This window comes from Chelonia mydas, chromosome 3, assembly GCF_015237465.2.
Source record: "Chelonia mydas isolate rCheMyd1 chromosome 3, rCheMyd1.pri.v2, whole genome shotgun sequence".
Classification (NCBI taxonomy): domain Eukaryota; kingdom Metazoa; phylum Chordata; order Testudines; family Cheloniidae; genus Chelonia; species Chelonia mydas.
This window is the reverse complement of record NC_057851.1, coordinates 183,779,493-183,803,150: the sequence shown is the minus strand read 5'-3', so window position 1 is coordinate 183,803,150 and position 23,658 is coordinate 183,779,493. Positions and strand designations below refer to the sequence as shown.

Here is a 23,658-nt window from a genome sequence, read left to right as displayed (position 1 = left end):
TCTGGGATCATGCCTCCAGTGAAGGGGCCTACATGAAAGAATTATTTATAAACACTAAGAAAATTCACACATTCAGAATATTCAATACACAGGGTAGTACATTTATTTAGCCTACCAAAAAACTACATAGCTAGAAGATAGCTAGGATTTAGAATTTTGATAATGTTATGAAGTTTTGAGCTAAAGTTTAAAACCAACCTTAATTCTGCCTCTCTCCCTCTCCTCCTTTACTCTACATATAACTTCCTGAAATGGGTTTACCCCTCCCACTCCATCCTGTACTATTTTTTTGATAAATCACATAATCCCACCCATTCTGGCCTATATCAGTTGAATTCATTTTAACTGACGATATCAGGAGGATGAAGTAGTGGGCATAGAGATATGAGGGGATTCTCTTGGCAATATTTGGAGGGTGATTTAGAGCTCTGAGGAGACGGATTCAAGCTCATGTAGTAAATAGGCAAGATCTCTCTGCCTTATAAATGGAGCATAGTAACGGTCAGTGTTATAATAAATTAAAAAAAACCAACCAATTCCTCATTTAAATTTTGAACTCTAATGGTCTATTAACAAAGTCTTAGGTAATGTGAACAAAATTTCAACTCTAACTATACAATCAGAATTTTTTGCTATGGAAATTGTGTTATACCAATAAAATAAAAACCAGCAGGATCTTATTAAAGGGGAAAAGGCAAAATGCCACATTTATTGTGAATACAGAAAGAATCATAGTAAGCAGTTAGTTATAGCTATAACATTCCATTCAATTTCATATTTATTCACACACACAGAGAGAGGTTCTACAAGGTTGTTATCATAGTTACCAGCCCTAGAGTTGCTCATGCCAAGCCACTGGCCAGGTGGCCTGGACATGAGGAGGGAGCAGGGCCTTGTCAGATGCTCATCTGATGCTCCTGGAAGTTGGTTTGCAGAATCAAACCCCAAAGTTCTCCCTTTCTAGAGTCCATTTTGATAGGAATTTCTTCCTATGCCAGTCTATGGGAATTGCTTCATCATGCTGTTGCTGAATCAGTCAGCAGATGGCACATTCCTGACGGCTCCGTGCTGCCAGATGTTATCTTGTTCTTTGGTTCTCCCATTCTTGAGGCTGTTGGGTGGATTCCACTCTGCCTTCCGGGGGTCCTCTGGTTATTTCCACTTGATGCCTTCTTCAGTCGATGGACACTGGATTCTTAGGCTGGCACGTCCCTGATCATTCAGTTGTTATCCACACCAAGCATCCATCCACATACATCCTCTATCTCTATTTTAATCACAATTGTTAACAAAGCGAGATGAATACAACAAAAGGGTGGGGAGTCTCTGGGTGCTGTTTCTGTTGTTACAGAGTATTGCTTTGAGTCCCTCTCTGTGTGAGGAGTAGTTGTTACAAAGAATTGCTTTGAGAACAGACTCTGTCTTAGAATGTACTAACACAATTAGCAGCTTGCAAGTTTCACACAGAGAGGGAGAGAAGCAGTATCAAAAACCAAGAGACCTCTTAATTAGTAATACCCTGGAATTTAAACTATGGGGAATCAAACTCATTTGTGATTTTAATACAGAACTTTTTTAATATGATCCAACAATTGTGCTATCTGTTTTGCTGTTGGAGATGTCACTTATATAAAGTTGGGCTGGTGGACATAAGAGAGAGATGATATTTCTTAACTGAAGTTAGCTTTTTCTTTTTTTTTCTTTTTCTTTCTGTGAAGCCATGGATCCATTAATTCAAAGCCCCCACAAGCCTTCATTATATTTTTTCAGTTTCATTTCCCTAGCTCAGTTCTTTTTTGACTCTTTTATAAAGCTACTAATAAATCACTTCTGAGAAGCTATAGTAGGCAGGATCGGGTAACGTGGTGGCTTCCCCTAAAATGCCCATCTGTATAATTTTAATTTCATTTTCAATAAAAACTGATTTACAGAATTACTGGTAGAAGCCTGGCTTTGAGTTTTAGAATGGGTGAAGATTATATATGTCAAAAGATTGGTTTAGTAAAAGTAAGTGTTCAAAAAGCCATTTTCTGGTTTAATAAATAAACTTACCCTATCTCTATTACTTACCGAGAATACTAATTAGTATGTTATTCTGTTAATTTAATCAGAAATGTTTCTAATTCTAGATTAGTAAGTTTTGAAAAAGTATTAGTATTAGAATATTTTATGAAAATTATGGTAATGAGACAAATTATGCTGTACACACCTGTTTAATATATTTTTCTGATTAAATAATCTAATTATGCAAAACGTTAGCTTCACTATTTATTTCTTGTCACTGCTAACATTTTTATACGTAAGAAAAATTACCACACAAAATATTGTTAAAGTTAGATTTTAATTTCTTCTTCCTTTTTCTAACTCTAGAATCAACTTCACACCTTCAATGATGTGTGTAATAATGAATCGTTAGTTTCGGACACAGAAACGTAAGTAGGAACATTATTTTGAGTACTTATGTTTAAGCACACTAGATAACTGTAAGGTTTCTCCTATAAAATTGTTCTAAATTTTCGAGTGTGGGCAGTAAAAACATTGAGATTCTTCTTAGAAATATCCTATATAATGCCTCTAGACTTGTAAAGCATTTGAGAAGAAATAAAATACCAATTACCGGTACACACCTCCTTCCAGTTTACTAAAAATTAGATTAAAAATAAACCCTTTTCCATTTACTTTTGAAAATAGATTGAGAGTCAGAGTAGAGAAATAGTCTGGAAGAGAGTTTTAGGATTAAGAGGTATTCTAGTGATAATCATAATACTTAACATTTATATAGTGCTTTAAATTTTCAAGATATTTTACAAATATTAGCGACATGCAACATCCTAAGGAGAGAAGTGGTAAATGTCCTCCAGTTATCTGAAGTTTATTGGTGTCCCCAAAGAACTTTATATAATCAGAATTGCACTGTCAGATTTCCACCACTAGAAACAAAAGAGAACTGTAGAAGAAAATGTGTATATCAGAAATACGGTATTACAATTTTGCATTAACTTTTATTTGTGCTCAATGGAATGATCTCACGTTTAGTGTGTCTGGTTGATAAAAGTTGTCTGGTAACAGTATTTTGAAACATGGTAATAGGTATAATGGGTAAAGTGAATTTGTTCAGTTTATGTTAAGGACCTATCATTGCAACATTTTTTTCTACATTAAGTTCAAGATACTGGTCATTTGAAACCGGGAAAGAATGATAGGATGTCTTCTAGTTGAATATCAGACAATTATTTTGGAGAGAATGAGAATTAAATTTGTATAATTTCCAGACCAAAGTGAAACTTTGAACCCTTTGTCTAGAAGAAAATTCCTGCAGATAATGAATAGTAGAAGCAGTGGACTGATGTGGATCCTGGGGAACTCCTATACCATGATAGAAGGCAGAATGAGTCAATAGCAAACTTCCTGCTTTTACTTACAAAATAAATATACACACAAAAGAAACCCAGAATAGAAAATAGAAAGGACAGTTGTCATGATAATTAGGCACTTACTTCATACCTTTCACTGTGTTTTCATTTATTATATATTTATAGGCTATTCTATAATGCTTATTTGTGAAGCATCTGAGCAGCTCACATTCATTTACTGAACTAATCTTCCATAAAGTGGGAAGTGTTGTTATCCTCATTTGACAAATGTTATATTTAGGGAGAGTTCGTTTACACTAGGACTAGCAAATGAAGAGAAGTTCAGTTTATGTGCTACAGACAATGACTTTGCTCTTGTACTTATCAATGTAACCCTACTCAGATTGATGGAATTAAATTATGATGGAGTTAAATCTAAATCGGGGTTTACATTTACATTTTAATAAATTGTGTTAATTTAATGTGGAAACAAAGATTAAATTTATTAATTTACATTTATGTGAGTGGGTCCTTAACCTTGTTTAATAGAGTGGACCACAGTTTTGCTAACTGGATACTTACTAATCAACAACACCTGAAAAATCATGTGGCAATAGGGATAGCAACTACCTCAAAGGAGTAAAGAAAAAAATAAAAAAAAAGGTATCTGAAAAAAGATACCTTCTTAAACTGTAGTTGAAGTAGACTATTAACATCATATAAAATAATTTTAGTTGTAGAGTTAACATAGTAAATTACAAAATATAGACCATCCATTTTGATGTGGATGGTTTTACCTTTTTGTGTCAATGAAATATTTGGAAGGGCCTATCAACTGATTATATAGCTGGTGAAAGCACAGGATCAGTGTACAAACTATGGCTCATGCTTGTAATTGTGATGACTCCCAAAAATATGAAGAGACCCTTACATGTAAAGGAGATTCCTCACATACAAAGTATTCTATGCTAATTCCAAAAAAATGAACCCTTGTCTGTGGAATTTTTCTAATAATTTGAAATAAAAATACCCCATTTCTTGTGTATCCAATCTAATATAAACATTGCAAAAGGATTTATACTTAATAGATTAAAAATGTTTATGACTTGCAAAATTCTTGTATAACAGCACTTGTGAAACTGAATCAAGGAGGGGATGAGCATAGTCAGTCTTTCTGGCCTCTTTCCATCCTAATTTTTTTAATATTACTAAAAATAAACTGAAGTTCAACTTTGAAACAGTACAGGTCACTGATAAAGAAAATCAGTAGCTAATTCAGAAAAGAGCTGAAGTACCAAATATGGTTATCAATTTTAAATTTAAATAGTATTATAGTCAGATAATCTTTTGACAAGTTTATCCAATGACCTCACTACACATTAAGTGGTAGGGGCTTGTTGGAAATGGTGTGTAAGGGCTGTTCAAGGGTGAGGGAGCCGGAGAATGTCTTTCTGCTGCAGCTGCTGACCAGGTCAGCGTAGGGGTGCAGAAACCGCCCCACACCTCCCTCAGGTGACTGGGGTGGGGGGACTATATGTAGTTCCATGCCAGTGCAGGAAAAGCCCTTTTTTACCTGGACCAGGCACAGCAGCACCTACCGTCCCACCTCTGAAAGTAGTTAAATACTGGGTTTTGTCAGAATCTGCTGCGGGCATTGTGATAGTTCCTCCTTTCTCGGGTCGTGGTGGGGGCTGGGAAAGAATGAAGTGGGGTTTTTCACCTTCCCCCAGGGGGTTCAGAGGGGCTTAATTGGAGTGAACAGGATATGTGACTTAGGCCATGATGTTGCAACTCATTATGTAAATTAGGGGTGGGCATCCAGTGCAGGTATTCCATAGGGTAGGAATACAATGATCAGATAAAATGAATTGGTAAAGGATTTAAAGGAGTGGAAATAGAGGGGGTTCAGGGCTCCTATGACTGGTATGGCAGGAAGCCAATCCCCCTCTTTCTTTATAGTCCCTCATTAACCCTCATTTGAGCAGGGGGATGATGAGGTCCCAGCAGTGGCTTGGCTGGGAACCAGGATGGGTAGGTACTGATGGAAATGTCCTGGGTATATATTGAAATGATTATGGAAATACCTGCACTGTATCCTTTTATCTCCTGGGTACACAACTAAAGTTATGGCCTAATTAAACCATATCCAGTGTCTCCTGTCCTCCTTCTAGCTTAGCCAGACAATCATTCTTCTCTTAGAATTTACAGAAATCCTCTCTTTTCTTGGATTACAGAAGAGGGTGAATAGACCTGTTTTTCTCCTTAGCAGCGGATGCTCTTAACTCTGTTATTGGGATCTTTACCTCTCAGTTGTAACCTCACTCCTGTTCAAACCACACAGCTAAAACCACATTTATATGCTTAATATTTCCAGGTATTAATGTCTTGATCTTGCAACATGCTAAGCACCCTTAACTCCCATTGAAGTCAGTTAGTGTTGAAGGTGCTCAACGCTTTGCAGGAGCTACCCTAAGAGACCACTAAAATTGCTTTTTTCAGTAATTCCTTCCATATCTCTCTAACAAATTCAGTGGTAGTACAACCAGAGTAAATCCACACAGATTCTTAGCAAATTGACACGAGTTCCTTGAACACTAAAGAATTATAAAATATGGATATTCTGGGAACATTGGGTAAGAGGTACAATGTATTGCCATACCCCTCAGATATTTACTAATTTGTAATTTATCCTGACTTGCGGATATGTTATCATATGTGTATTTAGAAAAAAGTTTGGGAGTCTGGTATCTATAAATACTTGAGACATGGAACACAATAGTTTTTCTTCGAGTGCTAGCTCATGTCCATTCCATTTTAGGTGTGTGTGATCGCACATGCACTGGGGCCGGAAGTTTTCCCTCAGTGGTATCTGTAAGGGACCAGCTCTGGCATCCTCTGGAGTGGTGCGCACATGCTGCAGTGTAAGGAGCGCTGCTGGATCCCCCCACCCTCGATTCCTTGTTACCCCCAGTGACCGTGCTGGAACATCTCCTTGCTTCAGCAAGCGCTTACTTACCAGTGGTTTCTCTTAGTGTTGTACATAGTTAGAAAAGTAGTTCTTTTGTCTTCTTAACAGTTAGTGTGTTAGTGTTGTAGATAGATTAGATAGTCCCCCTCTGGGACTTAGCCCAGGGACCAGGCATGCCCCGCTTCCCGGCTTTAAGCCATGTGGTTGCTGTCGGAAGCCTATGGTGATTAGCGACCCTCATCAAAGTTGCTTGATGTGCTTTGGAGAAGCTCATATCAGTGATAAGTGTTGCATTTGTAAAAGCTTCAAGCCCAGGACAAAAAGAGAGTGGGACATAAGATTGAGTGCTCCTCATGGAGTTGGCCCTTACTCTGGGCTCCGAGCCACTGAAGTCAGACTTGACAGTGAGTGCGGCAGTGTCAGTGCAAAGCACTCCTCCGGCACCGGTCCCAGTCCCTGGAACCAGCAAAGAAGGAAAAGAAGCACCAAGGGAGAGGGCATTTCACGACCTCCCATGTAGCAAAGGGAAAATCTGGGAAGGGAGCATAGATTCTTAAGGGACAGTAAGTCTCCAGAGGCCAGCCAGGCACTGACATTGCCAGCCAGGCCAACTAGCCCTTCTTGGGACCCATCGCAAACCCCAGGTAGTCACAGAGGTCCCCAGCACCTGGAAGTCCCGTCTACTCCAGAGGCCTTCCAGGGTGCAAAAGACATTGTCTTTGCCGGTGCCCCCATCCCCTTGTCCAGATGTGGTTGTCTCCAGGGGGAAGCCAGCACTGGGACCCATACCACGGTCCCCTTTGCTGCAGCATCGCTCCCAGGCATCGCAGTGGTTGGTGTTGAAGCGACAATGCCCGGGGATGTGCTTCTGACCTTCCCAGACCTACTGGAGTTCCTGGCACCATTCATGGGACTCTTGGCACAAGTGCCCCGTGGGATGGTGTTGGTCGTTCAGTGGCCGGCACAGGGCCACGGTGCACCACCGATCCTCAGAATGGCAGCGGTCTCCGGTTAGGAGACATTGCTCCCTGGGACACAGGACCCCAGTGGAGCCACGATGCGGCTGATCCCCACAAAGGCAATGCCTGGGAGGGGCAAGAAGGGTCACGTGCCCCTCCCCAGACGCCTCTGGAGGGGCACATTTGGCAGGGAACCGCAATGGCTGCAGCTCCTCCAGCACGGCTGTATCGCCCCCAGCCCTTTCACACAGCTGTGATGCTGCATCTCCTTTCTCCTGTCTGGGGTCTGAACAGCCCTGCCAGAGGACAGGGTTGGGGACTGGGGGCAGTACAGCCATGGTAGAGGAGCTGCTGGCATGGGGCTGGCCGGCGACCCCACATTCTGCTCCTTTTGCTGCTGCAGTTCCTTGCTGATACCCGTTGCTGATCCGCCGCTCCGTACCCTAGCCCCAAGCAGACGCCAGGATCTGGAGTTCTGTTACAACCCCCCCATCCCACCATGAGTGTCATGGAAGCAGGCAGGAAGAGTATCCTGAGGCCTCATTGGCACTGCAGTGGTCCCCAAGGCAACACCCTTCTTCCTTCTCCTCGGAGGTACTGGGTCCTCAGGCCAGATGTGCCTGATTAAACCTGGGGACGCTTCCCCAGTGCCATCGGCCCGTGCCTGGGCCCAAGGCCAATGGCCTACCGCATGGCAGTTCTGGAACCTATATGGGTTTCTGCAGGCACCAGGGACACTCATGCAATGCTCTGTATCAGGGGCATCAGAGAGGAAGTCGACCACCGTTTCTTGACCACTCCCGGATTCAGGTGCAGGGTCTGAGCGAGGTGCCCGCAAGCCTTCTCCAGCTGCAGTGGAGGTCACCCAACCAGAGGAGGCGGTGCCAACCCCTGCTCCCTCCCTCGCCTTCTTGTTGTCCTCATCTGACGAGGCAGTGGCGGGACCATCACAGATGGTGCCACAGGACGACGCCAGGGCACGTCAGGAGCTGCTGAAGAGGGTGGCAGTGAGCCTGGCGTTACAGGCAGAAGAGTTGGCAGAACCCTGTGATGCTTATTTGACAGCTTGGCCACGGTGGCCCCTTCCAGGGTGGCACGCCCTGTGCATGAAGGGCTGGGAAAGCTTGTAAAAACTGTATGGCAAAGCCCATTCTCTCTCCTGCCCATCTCTAAGAGGGCAGAAAGGAAGTATTACGTCCCCGCTAAGAGGATATAAGAGTATTTATATCCTCTCCTGGCCCTGAACTCCCTTGTGAGTTCAACGGACAATGAAAGAGAGAGGTAAGGGCAACCAGGCCCGACTCCCAAAAATAAGGATGGCAAGAGGCTCAACTTACTTGGGAGAAAGGTTTATTCGTCTGCCAGCCTCCAGCTCCGAGTGGCGAACCATCAGGCCCTACTCGGGAGATATGATTTTAATGTTTGGCAGTCAGTGTCCAAATTTGTGGACTTGTTGCCTGAGCAGTCCAAGGTAGAGTTCCTTGCCATCCTTGAGGAAGGTAAAACTGTGGCAAGGACCTCTCTCCAGGCTGCCTCTGATGCAGCAGACTCGGCTGCAAGGTCCATGGTCATAGCCATGGCTATGAGGCTGGCATCGTGGCTGATGTCCTCCGGGCTGGCAACAGAGGCTCAGAGCTCAGATTGGATAATATTGTAAAACCAGAAAATTTTGAGAAGCCTTTTGGTTTAAGAATCACCTTACCGGTATTCACAAAAAGAAAAGGAGGACTTGTGGCGCCTTGGAGACTAACCAATTTATTTGAGCATAAGCTTTCGTGAGCTACAGCTCTCTTCATCGGATGTTGTAATTCTTTACCAGACATTCAGTAGCCAAGAATTTATTTGAAATGCACAGCAAATAACAGTGTAGAAATTCTTAACGAGGCCCTGAGATTATGCATTTCCAGACCAAGAAGGTTTCTATCTAACCCAGTCTCAAGCTCCCATGCATTGTTCCCACAACACCAGAATTGAAATAAAAGGGGTGGTCTCTTTCTCATGTCCTAAGGGATTGAATACTCTGAGGTCTCAGAGCCCCATGAAATGTGGAGCCATTTCACTGGTTTGTTTCAGAGGATCTGGATTACTCATTAATGAGGTGTCTGTGGTGTTGGATCTGATTCCGCATGAGCAAGGATATCAGGCAACAGCTAAAAAACGGCCCTGTAAACAAAATTGTCTTCCCAAGTTGATGCTTTAAAAAAAAAAAAGTTACATTTATGTTACCCAGAAATTAGTCAGACATGTTTCCCAGTGAACTTTTATTTGGAGAGCATTGTACATGAGTCCTGAATGCATCCTGATAAGCTAATTCTTAAATGTATCTACAAATTATAAAGGTTGCAAAAGAATCTAAGACTTGGGGAGCAGTACCAGGGAATACTCAGTAATAAGAACAGGAGTACTTGTGGCACCTTAGATCTTAAAAAAATTTTTTGAGCGTAATCTGTCAAAAATACCTCCATTCTCCTTGATAACACAGTGGTCTTATGCAATATTTGTGATTGGGACCTGGAGTCTGATTTTAATGGGGAGGTGGGAAGCGAAAGCTGTGAACTGGTCACAAAGTCTAATTCAACCATGCTGCAGGCTGGCATTTCTGGGGAAAGTATGCCATAAAGCTTCTCTCTTCCACAACACAGGAGAAAGCAGGAACCGCTAATATTAGTTTGTTTTTCTCTCTGATGCATCCTTGCTCTGTTCCTACAAATATGTTTCTTCTTATTTAACATCATAGTGAAAAGAATGCTTGGTGCTGGTCACATGGTCTAATAGCCATTTCATTTAAAAGTTAATGTGTTTTAGAGGGGATACTCTGGGCAAGGTTTTCCAGAATAAAGCTGACCAGAAAGCCTCTTTACTGGAAAACAAAAACCAGTATTCTGTCTTTCACAGGGATCAGATTTATTTTTGTCACTCACAAGTAAATCCAATGCCAAATTGGATCTCAGTCAGTGTTTTCCTTCAGGGCTTCCAGAGCTCAGTCTGACAACTGAGCCCACCAAGAAAACAAAGGATTTTTGCCTTTTGAAAAACAAATGCACCCGTTCTCCATGATAATCCACAACCTATCACAACAAAAAAATAAATTGTTGTTTACAGATGGAGACCTTTGGCGGGGTACTTCATAGCATTTGAAGGAACTCTTCCATAGGAAAGTTTTTGTCCTTGTCTGTCCTTCAGAGCAACCAAAATACAAAACATGATTCTTGAGAGTCTCGCACCTCATAGATAGTCAGCCAATAGGGCCAGTGTCTAAATCAGAAAAAATTCAAGCAGTCTGTTCTTTTGTCTTAATTGCATCTAGTAAATCCAGCAATGTTTGTCTAGTACTGCTTCTAAAGCATGGTGGATTGATTTAAATTAAAGCAATTTAAATTACTGATTTTAATCATTATTTAAAACACCAAGCAGGAAACCTTGATTTAAATAATCAATGTTAACCTTGTTTTGCATTTGTACTTCTTAGTTATTTTCCTAAAGAGAAGTTGATTTTCATTGGTTGGTAATTATTAAAATATGTTAATTTGCAGTGAAATATAATGCTTCTTTTTGCTATCCAGAATACACTATATGGATACACATTTATTTAAGCAGTTATATAGCTTAACATACATTTATTCAGATTCTTAATATTTACATTTTTTATGTTAGAAAAAGATGAATGATGTATTTCTTTCTTATTACATTAATTTTTTACTTGTGATTTATTTCAAGCTTTATTTGGATGGAAAATTAAATTAAAAATGCACAGAATAAGCATTTTAAATGTTGTTAGTTAAATAAAACTACCTAAAATGTGCTGAGTACATAAGAAAAAAATGATCAAAACATGTTTTGCATTTAAAACTAGCGGATGATATATTAAACAAAGTGTTATCTGTACTTGAACTGATTGTTTCTGGTCATCACTGTCCTTCTAGTTTTTAAACTAGTAGATCTCATCCTCTCACATTAAGCTTTTATTCATACATTGGAGGAGGAAAACAAGCTTTCTTGCTTTTTCAACTCCCAGTTAGTTTCTTAACTTTGAATGAATTAGGCATTGAATTGAACTGAACTGGCTGAATAAACTGAAATGAAGAAAATATTTTTTCTGAGCCTTCAGAAGAGGCTACTGCTGTAAAAAGCTGGGATAGCGCTACAGTATACTCTGGTTCCAGGTACTGGACTAGAATGAGTGACTAAGTGGCCAGTGGTTCAGTGTTTGACTTTCATTAAAAATTGGGCAGCAAACATGTCATGTTAATATTATTTTTATTTAATGTAATAAATTTAATGTAATGTAATAGATTATAGTACATTTGTGCCTTAACATAGGTTGTCATAATTTCAATTTAATTTTAAATAGGCTTATTTTTAAAAATAAACATGTATTTAATTAAAAAAATTCCTACTTAAATAAAATATCCCATTTTTTTATTTTAAAAAAAGAAATTTTTATCCAACTTGTTTTAAGGAGGATAAATGTTTAAAACTTGAGATTCTGAGCAGCAACTTAGCATAAGTGGGACCTGATGACTTCTTTTGTGACTATTTATTTAAGACATATCTCCATTTACTTAATGTTGAATTCCATCAAAGATTTCTTGGTACAGCTCTTTATTAGTACACATATACTGTTTAGGCTTTTATCAGTTCCCAGAGTTTACTGAAAGTTACTTTATTTATTGTCCCAGCATCAGTGACATATCTATATTTGCCCCTACTTTTGAAGACTGGCTAGTAGGTGCTCCTTTGAAATGACATCTTGCTACAGAGGCTGGGCTGAGAGGAAAATTAATTACTTGATAGCTTCACAACGATTAATACGTATGAGCACTCTTCATGATCTAGAACAGAGATCTCTTGCAGCTCAGATCAAGTCCCACCACCTGTTTCTCAAGGAATAAAATTGTACAGCTAATGGAAGTTATTTAATTGATACTAGAGTTGATGCCTTTGGTCAGATCCTGAGCTGTGCGAACAATGGAACTATGGGCATTTACATGAGTACCTTGGGGTACATGGATAGGAGTGTGGTCAGGAGGCTTTGAAAGTACTGCTGTTTGAAATTGATCAGACTGCGGTGTTACTTGGATACATGTATTTATAACACAGATGATCGTAATGACCTCTTCTGGCCTTAAAATCCTTGACGGTATAATGCTCACCTGAAGAGGTTTTGCCTTAGATTCAGTGAGAACGGAGCTTGAGCAGCGGATGTTTTTTTCTTCAGTGGATGGGGACTGTCATTTGTGCCTTACTGTCCTCCCTGGACTCCAAAGTTTTTTTTGAAAAGCAAACCCGGAGGAAGCAGAACTGATCTTGGTTACATGAAACTGCCCCAGCCAATCTTGGTATTTAAAACTGTTTAGTTACTCGTCCCTCTCCTAGCAGTTTCAGATATCCTGTCACATTGATCCTCCACAGTGCCTGAGAGCCTTGTTTTATGAAAGAGTACTAGCTGATTAGGGTTGCCAACTTTTCTACTTGCACAAAACTGAATGCCATTGCCCTGCTCCACTCCTCCTCTGAGGCCCTGCCCCCCGCTCAGTCCATCTCTCCTCCCTCTGTTGCTTGCTCTCCCCACTGGAGCCCGCACCCCCTGGCGAAGCCCTCACGGGAGGGCTTGAGAACTCCGGCAGGGGGTGCCGGCTCTGGTGTAGGGCCAGAAATGAGGAGTTCAGAGTGTGGGAGAGGGCTCCAGGCTGAAGGAGTGGGTTGGGATGTGAGAGGGGATGAGGGGTTTGGGGTGTAGGAGGAGGCTCAGGGTTTTAGATTGTGGGAAGGGGCTCTGGGATCGGGCAGGGGGTTGAGGTGCGGGAGGGGTGAGGGCTCTGGCTGGGGGGTACAGAAGGGTGCTTCGGGCTGGGGCTGAGTGGTTTGGAGGGCAGAAGGGGACTCTGGGCTGGGGCAGGGGGTTCGGGTCCTGGGGTGTGTGAGGACTCTGGCTGGGGGTACAGGCTCTGGGCTGGGGCTGGGGATGAGGGGTTTGGGGTGCAGGAGGGTGCTCCTGGCTGGGATCAAGGGGTTCGGAGGAAGGGAGGGGGAGCAGGGCTTAGGCAGGGGTTTGGGGATTGGAAGGGCGTCGGGTGCAGACTCTGGACGGCGCTTGCTTCAAGCGGCTCCCGGAAGCAGCTGCATGTCCCCGTTCCGGCTCCTGTGCAAAGGTGCTGCCAGGAGGTTCTGCGTGCTGCCCTGTCCGCAAGCGCCACCCCCGCAGCTCCCATTGGCCATGGTTCCCGGCCAGTGGGAGCTGAGGGGGTGGCGCTTGGGGCGGAGGCAGTGTGTGGAGTGCCCTGTTTGCCCCTACGCGTAGGAGCCAGTGGGGGGTCCAAGGCCTGCTTCTTCCTGGGAGCTGCGTGGAGGCTAGCAGAGAGCCTGCCAGTCCCACTGCGCCGCCAACCGGACGGTCAACGTCCCGGTCAGCAGTGCTGACTGGAGCCTCCAGGATCCCTTTTTGACCGGCTGTTCTGGTTGAAAACCAGACACCTGGTCACCCTATAGCTGATAGCTGAGGAGATAGTCAGTACACTATGACATCTTGTAAGCCAGTTATGTCTCATATATTACTTTAGGTGATGGGACATTGTGTTCTCCAAAGGGTATAAGGCTGGTGCGTGGTTTTTTCCCTTAGGTTCTGGAATTACTACAGGAAAGGAAAGAGAAGGGCAGGCATTGAGCACTCATAACAAATAGCTTTTGATGGTCAAGGTCTCTTGAGGCTTACCATTGGTGACTGGGTTTTTCAGAACAGTTAGGGAATTGACAACCAGTGCTAGGAAATTAAGCTTTACTTGCAGGCTCAGCTCCATGCTGCGGACTCTGCCTCCCTCCTTTTTGAGCCTGTGGACTCTTGTTTCCTTACTGTAGGTGATCATCAGGACTGGAGATGCTGAGGCTGTAGTAGTGGCCATGAGTGCCTTTCTCTCAAATTTCTGTAGCCCATCCCCGTGCACAACTGTCATAACTGGGTTGTGTGCAGGGAACAGGATTTTACCCCGACAGCACATCAACTACAGTCTGTGCTCTAAACACCAAAATTGTCACACATTGATCCTGATGCCCAAATCTTGGCAAACAAATTGGTCCATCTGCTTGCGTGGGAGGAACAAGGATATATGTGTTCATTTCCAGATTGGGGGGAACTCAGGTTTTAGTTAGGAAAATTCAATCCCCTTATCTCGTTCTATTTGACAATTTATTTTTTGATTGGCTCTTGGCAGGGAGCCATTCTGTTATGGATCAAACTAAAATGTGATTTTGAAATACCGTGCATGTGTGATTAACTAGGTGCATTGTCATGTAAATAACACAGACTTTTAAAACTGTGTGAATTGCTATTTCAGCAAGATTTGATGAGAAGGTAAAGTTTAAAAATTGTTCCCCTAGAAAAGTAAGTTGTATAACTTCTACTTTTGTCAGTACTTGTGAATACCAGCTGAACACATTTCAGATTCAAAAATAGTTTTCTTATAATTGTGAATATACAAATAAAATTGAGTAAAAGAACACTGTATTAGGGAAATGACTTAATATGAAATATAGACAAATAAAGAATTTATATACATATCAATACTCTTTTTCATATGTAGGTCCATTGCAAAAGAGCTTGCAGACTGGCTTATCAGCAACAATGTGGTTGAGCATATTTTTGGACCAAATTTACATATTGAGGTTTGTGTAAAATAATCTGATTTTTGGTGTATTTATGGAGGAGTAATTCTTTGTTCTGTTAAATCTATCCTAAATATGTTCTCTCTTTGCAGATCATCAAACAGTGCCAAGTGATTCTCAATTTTCTTGCAGCTGAAGGGCGACTTAGTACTCAGCACATAGACTGCATTTGGGCAGCAGCGCAGGTATATAAAATATTTATATTTGTGAGAAGGAAATAAAATAGCCAGTTGAATTCCAGTTGGTCTTAGATTCACAAAGCAATGTTTCTTACTCTTTCCTGTTCGTCATTTACCATACTAGTACAGGATTTACCATGCAGTCGTCTCTGCAACTTGAGTAAGATATGCAGATTTTCCTATGCTGCATCTACACTAGCGAATTTTGCATCTCTGATTTGCTACAGGCACAGCTCCACCACCATTGAGAGCAATGATGGAAGCTGTAGGGTGTGGCTCATGCATTTATACTACTGTGTTGTCTAGTGAAACTGTCTGAGTCCTTTGTGCACAATAATTTACCACTGATAGTGCTACTCTGGAAAACTGTGGCTGTGATATTTACTACTGTAAAAGCAACCCTAAAATCTGAAGTTATAGAAAATAGTGAGATGTGGTATTGAATTTTCCCTTGGCTATATTGAGAACAAACTATTTGTAGATCATATTTGCTGACTTGTTTGAATTATTTTGTTTAGTATGATGTTTTCAATAATTCAGTAATTGTTTTCAATAATTCTTTTTTTGTTAGAGATTTGAGTAATACAGACACTTGTGTATTCTGATATATACACACACACACACACACACACACACTGTGCAAGGAAAAAACCTCAGTGTAGTGCAGAGGAATGAATAAAGATTAAGATATATTTGATCACAAGCAAATTTAAAAGCACTCCCAAGTCATACTTTTCTTTATTATGATTTTGGGCTATAATACATGTTTCCTGTTTTCAAGAATATTTCTCATTTGTTTCATTCTGACACCAGAACAGATATATTAAAACCTATATCTGTATATTTTTATGCTTGGTTATTAGTTTTCATAGAAATGGGCACCAATGGCTTCTTGTGTTATTAGTTACTGTAAGTTGGTTTTGAATGAAAGTTGCAATTAGATTGTCTGAAGAAGGTTGCTAGTGCTTTCTTTATAAAACATTTCCCAAGGTCACTCCTCAAAATGTTATTTTAAAATGACAGGTTTCAGAGTAGCAGCCATGTTAGTCTGTATTCGCAAAAAGAAAAGGAGTACTTGTGGCACCTTAGAGACTAATCATAGAATATCAGGGTTGGAAGGGACCTCAGGAGGTCATCTAGTCCAACCCCCTGCTCAAAGCAGGACCAATCCCCAATTTTTGCCCCAGATCCCAAATGGCCTCCTCAAGGATTGAACTCACAACCCTGGGTTTAGCAGGCCAATGCTCAAACCACTGAGCTATCCCTTCCCCCGAACAAGTACTCCTTTTATTTTAAAATGCCATTTATTAAAATAGTGTTAATGAAAATTAAGGCCTACGTTTGTTTAATTAATAACATGTTTCTACAATTTGAAATCAGTTTTTTTTCTTCATTGCTGATAATGGGTGCGGATCTTTGGCAGACTGTGTTAATTAAATGCAGAGAGCTGATACCATCTCTCTGTGGTTATCTCCTGATTTCTTTCTCCCATTTTCCTTCCTTATACACCTGTTTTCCTTTTCTCACTACACTGACTTTTGGGCAAGCACTCCAGTTCCATAGTACTGTTGGAATCCTGGTTTTAGACATGAGTGCTGTTGCTGTTGTGCTTGTCAAGGATCTTTTATAGTCATGCAGCTCCATGGAGGTAGCAAGGAAGATAAACTGCCATTTTTAACTTTAAAAAAAATCTCTTAGCAGAGCAGTACTATTCCAAAGAGCTTAAAAGGGACAAGAAATGATGTTTTATCTTTATTACTGCTTCCCCATGTAATAGTTTAATCAGTGTCAAAGGGCCTGACCCATGGATAGCAAGAGAAACACATTGGCGTTAGAGTTTAAGGCTACAGAACTCTGGGAATTGTGCTGTTTGTTCAAAAAGTAGAGATGGAAGGAAGAGTAAGATGGAGAGGGAATGACTGAATCCTGGGACTGCAGAAAGGAGATCTAGGCTGAAAGCATCATTTGTATTTAATTAATGTACTAAGCCAAAGCACTTCTCCACTTTCAAGAGTAACATTATCAATGCTGCAGCTTCAATACCTAGATTAGAAGAGAGCTGAAAGATCTATTTAAAACTTAGCACTTTATTTTTGATATAATTTTAAGTTATAGCCTACTTTCATTGTTGCTTTTCACATACAGTAACTACATCAGTATCAGTAGGTCTCATTCATTGGCAGAAGTTTAAGCTGCAGCTGTTAATTAGCTCTTTCAACCTTAAATCTGTGTTTCTTGCCTTTCATGTGTTTAATTTCCCAGACATAATGTTGCATTAATGTATTTTTCATAGAATTGCATTGTGTGTATTCTGTTAAGTAGGGAAATAAAGATGAAAAAAGCCCTCTGAACTCCTGAAATAGGGATTGGAAATAGAAACTTTTTTCAAGTTTAAATTTCGTGTTTGTTATCAGTGCTCACTAAATATAAAAGAAACTTTCCTTAACAATAGTATACTCCAGATATGAGATTTAATTCTTTCTTTGCTTCGTGCTCAAAAAGATTCCTTTTTGCTATAAGAACCTAGCAGGTCTAAATTGCTTCCCTGAAGAGAGTTTAGAACAGGGTTTCTCCACCTGTGGGTCGGGACCCAAAATTCAGTCACCAGAATGTTTCAGAGGGTTGTGTGGCAGCTCCTGTTCCACAGGGATGGCTGGTCTTGCCTTCCTGCTCCAGGCACTGGGTCGTGCAACCTCTTGAGGTTCCAGCACCACTCACGTTTGGCCCAGCCGTCATGATAATGAGAGTCCTGGTAGGCCAAATTTGAGTGAGAGGTACTGCAACCCCATGAGCCAGGTCACAACTCCACTCTCACAAATTTGGTTCAGTCAGGGACATGGGGCCAAACCTGAGTGGCGCTGCAACCACAAAGGTTGCAATGCCTAGAATGGAGAGCCAAACCCAGCCAGCCTCACAGCATAAGAGCTTCAGGAACTGCCACTGTGGGGTGAGTACCAGGCAGGATCCAACCAAAACTATCCCAGGGCCTCCACCCCCAGACTATTTACTGGGTCCCAACAGGCCATAAACGTTTACAGATGGGTCCTGAACCCAAAAAGGTTGAGAGCCATTGGTTTAGAAGATTAGCTTTTCCCACCTGTATTCTGCTTAGACAGAGCAAAGGAAAGAGGAAGAAGACACACAATATTACTTGGACTGTGCAGCTATTTAGACTGTTGAAACAAAAATGTTCCTAAATTTGGAAGATGCAACTTTTGCTTTTGGAGCAAGAAGTTTTCGAACTGGAAAAGGTAGTACGTACGTTTTTGAATAGTCAAGCAACTTTTGGATCTAGCCAAACTATTTTGGAATGGAGATTTCAACAACAATTGGATGATGGTGGTAAGAAGATAAAGACAAAAAAAGGTCAGAAGGCACCTGTTAAAGATCTGTTTCGTTATTAACTAAGGTTCTGATCTTGCAGACACAGAAGAACATGCATAATTTTATACATATGAGTTGTTCCATTGGCGTCAATGTGACTATGCATGTGAATCGTTATGTATATGCTTAAGCGATTGCAGGATTGGGGCACAAAGTTGTAAAGGAGTGCATATCGATTTGATACTAGCTTTTGTCAAGGACAGATAGTTTTTTAACTATTCTTTCAGTTCCAGTCATGTACATTTTAGAAATCTCATACAATAAAATACTCAAACTAATTTCAGTTAGGTGCTGATGAGAAAAATGTCAATCTTATTCAATGTATCTGAAAATAGTGAAATTATGTCTCAAGGGAAAACTGGATCCTACTCTTATTTTGATACCTTTATTTATTTGACGGCTGTAATGATTTTTTTTTTAGAAAAGCAATAATTTTATAAAAATGGCATTAGAGAAGTTGAGAGCTAAGACATCGCTTGTCCCTCCTTCTTCAGACTCTAAATTGTGACATAAATCTCTTTTTCTTAAATTGTACATCTTGACTTTTACGCTCAATGGATGAAATTCATCCTTGTGTAGAAAATTTGCACCATTTTATTCCCACGTGACCCCTGTACAGACCAATGACCACCCCCTACTCCTTTTTCTATTTTAGGCTGATGGTAAAATGAAAGTCAGTTTTTTTTAAAATTATATATTTTTGAAGTACATACTTGCTAACCTAAATCCAGAGCCTATTATACTATTATGTGTATTATTTACTGAGTGTTTGATCCATACAAAAATATATTAATCCTTCAAAGCAAAAGTGAAAGTTGGGAGCATATTCATGCAACACTTTGAAGTCAACTTTCCATTGTTTTGCCTTGAGCACTGTCACTTTCTGGTGCAATAGGAGGTTCCATTAAAAAAAAGTCAGTCACTACTATTTCTGTGGTAATTAAAAACAGTTTTGATAAATTCTGTTTTATAGTTTACGTCTTAATTTCTAGTGCCTTCATTTGTATTCACCGCAAATGTAAATACTCTTTTGTCCCTTGCGAATTTATACACAAAACTTAATTGATTGAATTTATAGTTAAATCAAAAATGCAGAATAAGTTCTAAACAATTTTCTTTACCTCCCCCAAACTCTTATAGCCTCAGAACTAAGCAGGAGTTGTGTTTCATTTTACCAAAGTTCAGGTGCTTAGAAATGAGAAGTTAGGTTAAATAAAAACTGAAGGTTTGATACTGCTCAGAATTGTTTTTGAATAATAAAGCTTCCTGAGAATTTTTATGTGAAGAAGCTTTTTAATGAAGACAGTTTTATGAATGTTTGAATAACTCTTATAAAAACATTATTTTTCTCTCTCTTATGTCTTTTTGTTTGTATTTTGTAGCTGAAACATTGTAGTCGCTATATACATGATCTGTTTCCTTCATTAATCAAGAACTTGGACCCTGTCCCGCTTAGACATCTTCTTAATCTAGTCTCAACTCTTCATCCAAGTGCTCATACTGAACAGGTAAAAAAAAACAAACAAACCCTGAAGTACAATAGTACATGTTTTAATTTCTTCAATGTCATTTGTGACAAGAAAAAGAAAATATACATGATATTAGCTCATTGGACATGTAAAGTCTGTTTCTCTTCATAATTCTTATAATGTAGGAATATACAATAATGTACCGAATAGGGTTTTTGTGCTGCATCTTAAAATAGCCTTTCTGGCTTTTAAATTCTGATATTTACCTGTTTTAGAAAAGTATATATTTAGAAGTTGATAAAGTTCCTTATGTTTAATATTGGACATGTCTCTATTTTGTATAACAAAACATTCACTTGTTTTCATGAGTTATTTACTTTCATGTTCCATAGTATTGGAGTGCAGAAGAAGCAATAAGTGTATCTTTTGCATTGAAAACCAATTGCTTTTTCATTGTACTATAATCTGGTTTTGTTTATAGACCTTATATTTGGCATCAATGCTTATAAAAGCACTGTGGAATAATGCACTAGCAGCTAAGGCCCAGTTATCAAAACAGAGTTCATTTGCATCTTTACTCAGTACTAATCTACCCATGGGAAATAAGAAAGGTGAGTATATATTTTGCAGTGTAATGTTTATGTATTGTTCCAAAGTAGATATTATGGTTTAGTCTTTGATTTTTTTTTATCAATCAGTGGTAACTGGTAACTTTGAACCATAAGCTCATGTGTAGGGTTTTTTCGTAGACACCATATGACAGTAAAATTGTAAAATGGGGCTTGCTGTATCATTGAGGCATACTTTTCAAGTAAAGGATAAAAAAGAAGATTACAAAGAGATTACTTCTGTCCCCACTCATGTCCTGTAAAGAGACATTGAAGCTTCATGAACATCTTTGAAAACCTTTCCATTCACAAACAATTCTGCTTATACATTCTCTATTGTATACATTTTTTTCCTTTCCTTTCCTTTCCTTTCCTTTCCATGGGGCACCAGCTGACTGCACCTATTCTGTTGAATGTTTACAGCTGTAGTGCATTCTTTTGTTTTCTAAATCTTTACCTGATGTTTCACTTAATTTTCATTCCTTGACATTACATACTGCTCCTCTTTTCTTAGGCTTTTTTGTCTAGACACTTATGGACGGCCACTTTGGAAGGTGGTGTGGACCTATTTTATTGTAGGTTTCCTTCCTTTGACACTGTTAATTATATACTATAAGCAACTGATATGCTGACCCAAAGAAGCTCAGTCACTTAGAATGTTTCCCTCCTGTTTTTTCCTTTCCCTTCAGAGGAAGAAGAGCTCAGAAGAGCAGCCCCATCGCCTTGTAAGTTGAGTACTAGAAATACTCTGCAACCTAAGTTATAATCTTTTGATAGCACGAATGCCATCTAGAGCAATAGGCTTTGTATATCAGAAATGAGTTTGCACAATTTTTAAAGTATATTTTAATGAGAAGTCAGCAGAAAATTCCTTTTTGTATAGAAGCTGACAAATTGATATCTCTGTCACATTAGAAAAGTAACATTGGAACTCATGATTTGCAGCAAAATGCTGACTACGTTTCAAAAATATTGTATTTAAATGAGTCCAGCTTACGTTTTGAGTTACATCCCCATTGAGTTGTTGTCAGGAATATGGTGTTGAGATCAAGGAGACTAGGTAGATACGTGTAATACTGTTAACGTATAGGTTAGTGAAAGTAACATTGTAACTGGGAGCATGCTTTTGAAATAGGGTCACCTGCAGCTAGTCCTCAAAGTAGTGACAACAGTGACACCCATCAGAGTGGAGGCAGTGACATTGAAATGGAGGAGCAGCTAATCAACAGAAACAAACTTGTGCAACAACGACTTTCAGATACAGAGGTACAACTACAGATGTTCTGTATTTAATTGTTGATTTGCTATTAATCAGTTATGAGAATAATTTTTCTGAGACTTTAGGATAGTTTTAAGAGACAAACACAATTCACGGTATGCATGCATATATTCTTTACTTACTTATGTCTGTGGCGGGAGGTCAGGAAACCTTGCTTCAAGTTACTACTCTGCCTGGATACCTAAGGCCAAGGCCCAGTCTAGCCCTAAGTAAACAGACACAGTAAAGTAAAAGAATACTGCATCATAAAATATTTTTAAGTGAAACTCTACTTTAGTGTATTTGTACCATCTCTTACTTAGCCAATGACTGAATGAACTTTGGTACCACACTATATATGTGTGTAGAGTATGTGATCTATTATGAATAGGGTAATTTGATTTTTTTAATGTTTTGTGTACCTAAATCTTGGTCAAAACAAACGTTGTAGCACTGGCACAGCGAAAGAACTCCTAAAGAATCGATGAAAAACAGTAGATTTGATGTATATCCTTACAATTAAAGAATTTTGGAATTTGTCTAACAAATATTTTATTAATGTTGATTTTATATATGTATAAATTTGTTTTACAATTTATTTTTGACATAATCAATTTTTGTAACATTATAGGAGTCTATGCAAGGAAGTTCTGATGAGACAGCAAACAGTGGTGAGGATGGCAGCAGTGGTCCTGGTAGCAGCAGTGGCCACAGTGATGGATCCAGTAATGAGGCCAATTCCAGTCATGCAAGCCAGTCTGCAGGAAGTCCAGGGAGTGAGGTGCAATCAGAAGATATTGCAGATATTGAAGCTCTCAAAGAAGAAGATGAGGAAGAGGAGGAAGATAGTGGTCATAATCCTCAGAAAAACAGTAGGAGCACAGAGTTACTAAGCAGGAAGATAGAATCACAAGCAGGCATTTGTTTAGGAGATTCACAAGGGGCAGCAGATAGGAGTGGTGCAAGCAATGGGTCAGGAAAGGACCATGTTTTTAACACTGAGTCTGTGCCTCCAGTGGATAGTCGAATTAGAATGCTAGATGCCTGTTCACACACTGAAGATGCAGAACATGATATGACGGGGGAAATGAATCCGGCTCACATATCACAAGGGTCTCAGGATTCTTGTATAACACATACAGGGGACTTCCTTGGGGAAACCATTGGAAATGAATTATTTAACTGTCGGCAGTTTATTGGGCCACAGCATCATCATCACCACCACCACCACCACCACCACCACCACCATCACCATCATGAAGGGTAGGTTGGTTATGCTTCTTTTAATTTCCTTTACAATAGCAATAAAAGGTATCGCTAAATGTACACTTCAGACATGTTCAGAAGATGTTCCATGTTCCTGGATCATTCAGATGATTACTTTTTTAATATTCTACAAATAGTTGCACAACAATCTATTTTATTGTCTAATTAAAGTTGCTTGCAAAGTTTTTATACTGGATGAAAAGATGTGCTAGAAGAAAACACTAAGATTCTTTTATTGGCAAATTTACATTGTTCAGCTAGTAATAACAACATGGTGACTTCGTCTTTCATTAATGAAGCCGAAGATTTGCTTTTTAGTTGTCTTTCTAATTTCCATAGTGATAAACTATGTTGCCAGGTGGTTCATATCTGTGTTTATCTGTATATACATATAAGTATCTCTTCATGTAGATAAGTTTAACAGACTCGTGTGCTGTGTTGAATTGCTTCATTGCGTACAAATTAGGGCTGTCAATTAATCGCAGGTAACTCACGTGATTAACTCAAAAAATTAATCGTGATTAAAAAAATTAATCGTGATTAATTGCACTTATA

General features: G+C 39.8%; 1 protein-coding gene across 7 annotated transcripts in view; it reads left to right on the top strand.

Moving 5' to 3' along the window:
* Positions 1-23,658, top strand: part of USP34 (ubiquitin specific peptidase 34) — a 270,160-nt gene that overhangs the window by 65,257 nt on the left and 181,245 nt on the right. For 4 of the 7 annotated variants that reach the window (XM_037895996.2, XM_043543902.1, XM_037895994.2 and 1 more), the window contains exons 8-15: positions 2,371-2,432; positions 14,858-14,939; positions 15,032-15,124; positions 19,885-20,010; positions 20,453-20,582; positions 21,269-21,304; positions 21,715-21,845; positions 22,469-23,100. In XM_037895996.2, coding sequence (XP_037751924.1) covers positions 2,371-2,432; positions 14,858-14,939; positions 15,032-15,124; positions 19,885-20,010; positions 20,453-20,582; positions 21,269-21,304; positions 21,715-21,845; positions 22,469-23,100 — 1,292 coding nt within the window. Of the gene's footprint in view, positions 1-2,370; positions 2,433-14,857; positions 14,940-15,031; positions 15,125-19,884; positions 20,011-20,452; positions 20,583-21,268; positions 21,305-21,714; positions 21,846-22,468; positions 23,101-23,658 lie in introns of those variants that run through there. The other 3 variants (XM_037895995.2, XM_043543901.1, XM_037895997.2) reach the window with 2 other exon arrangements.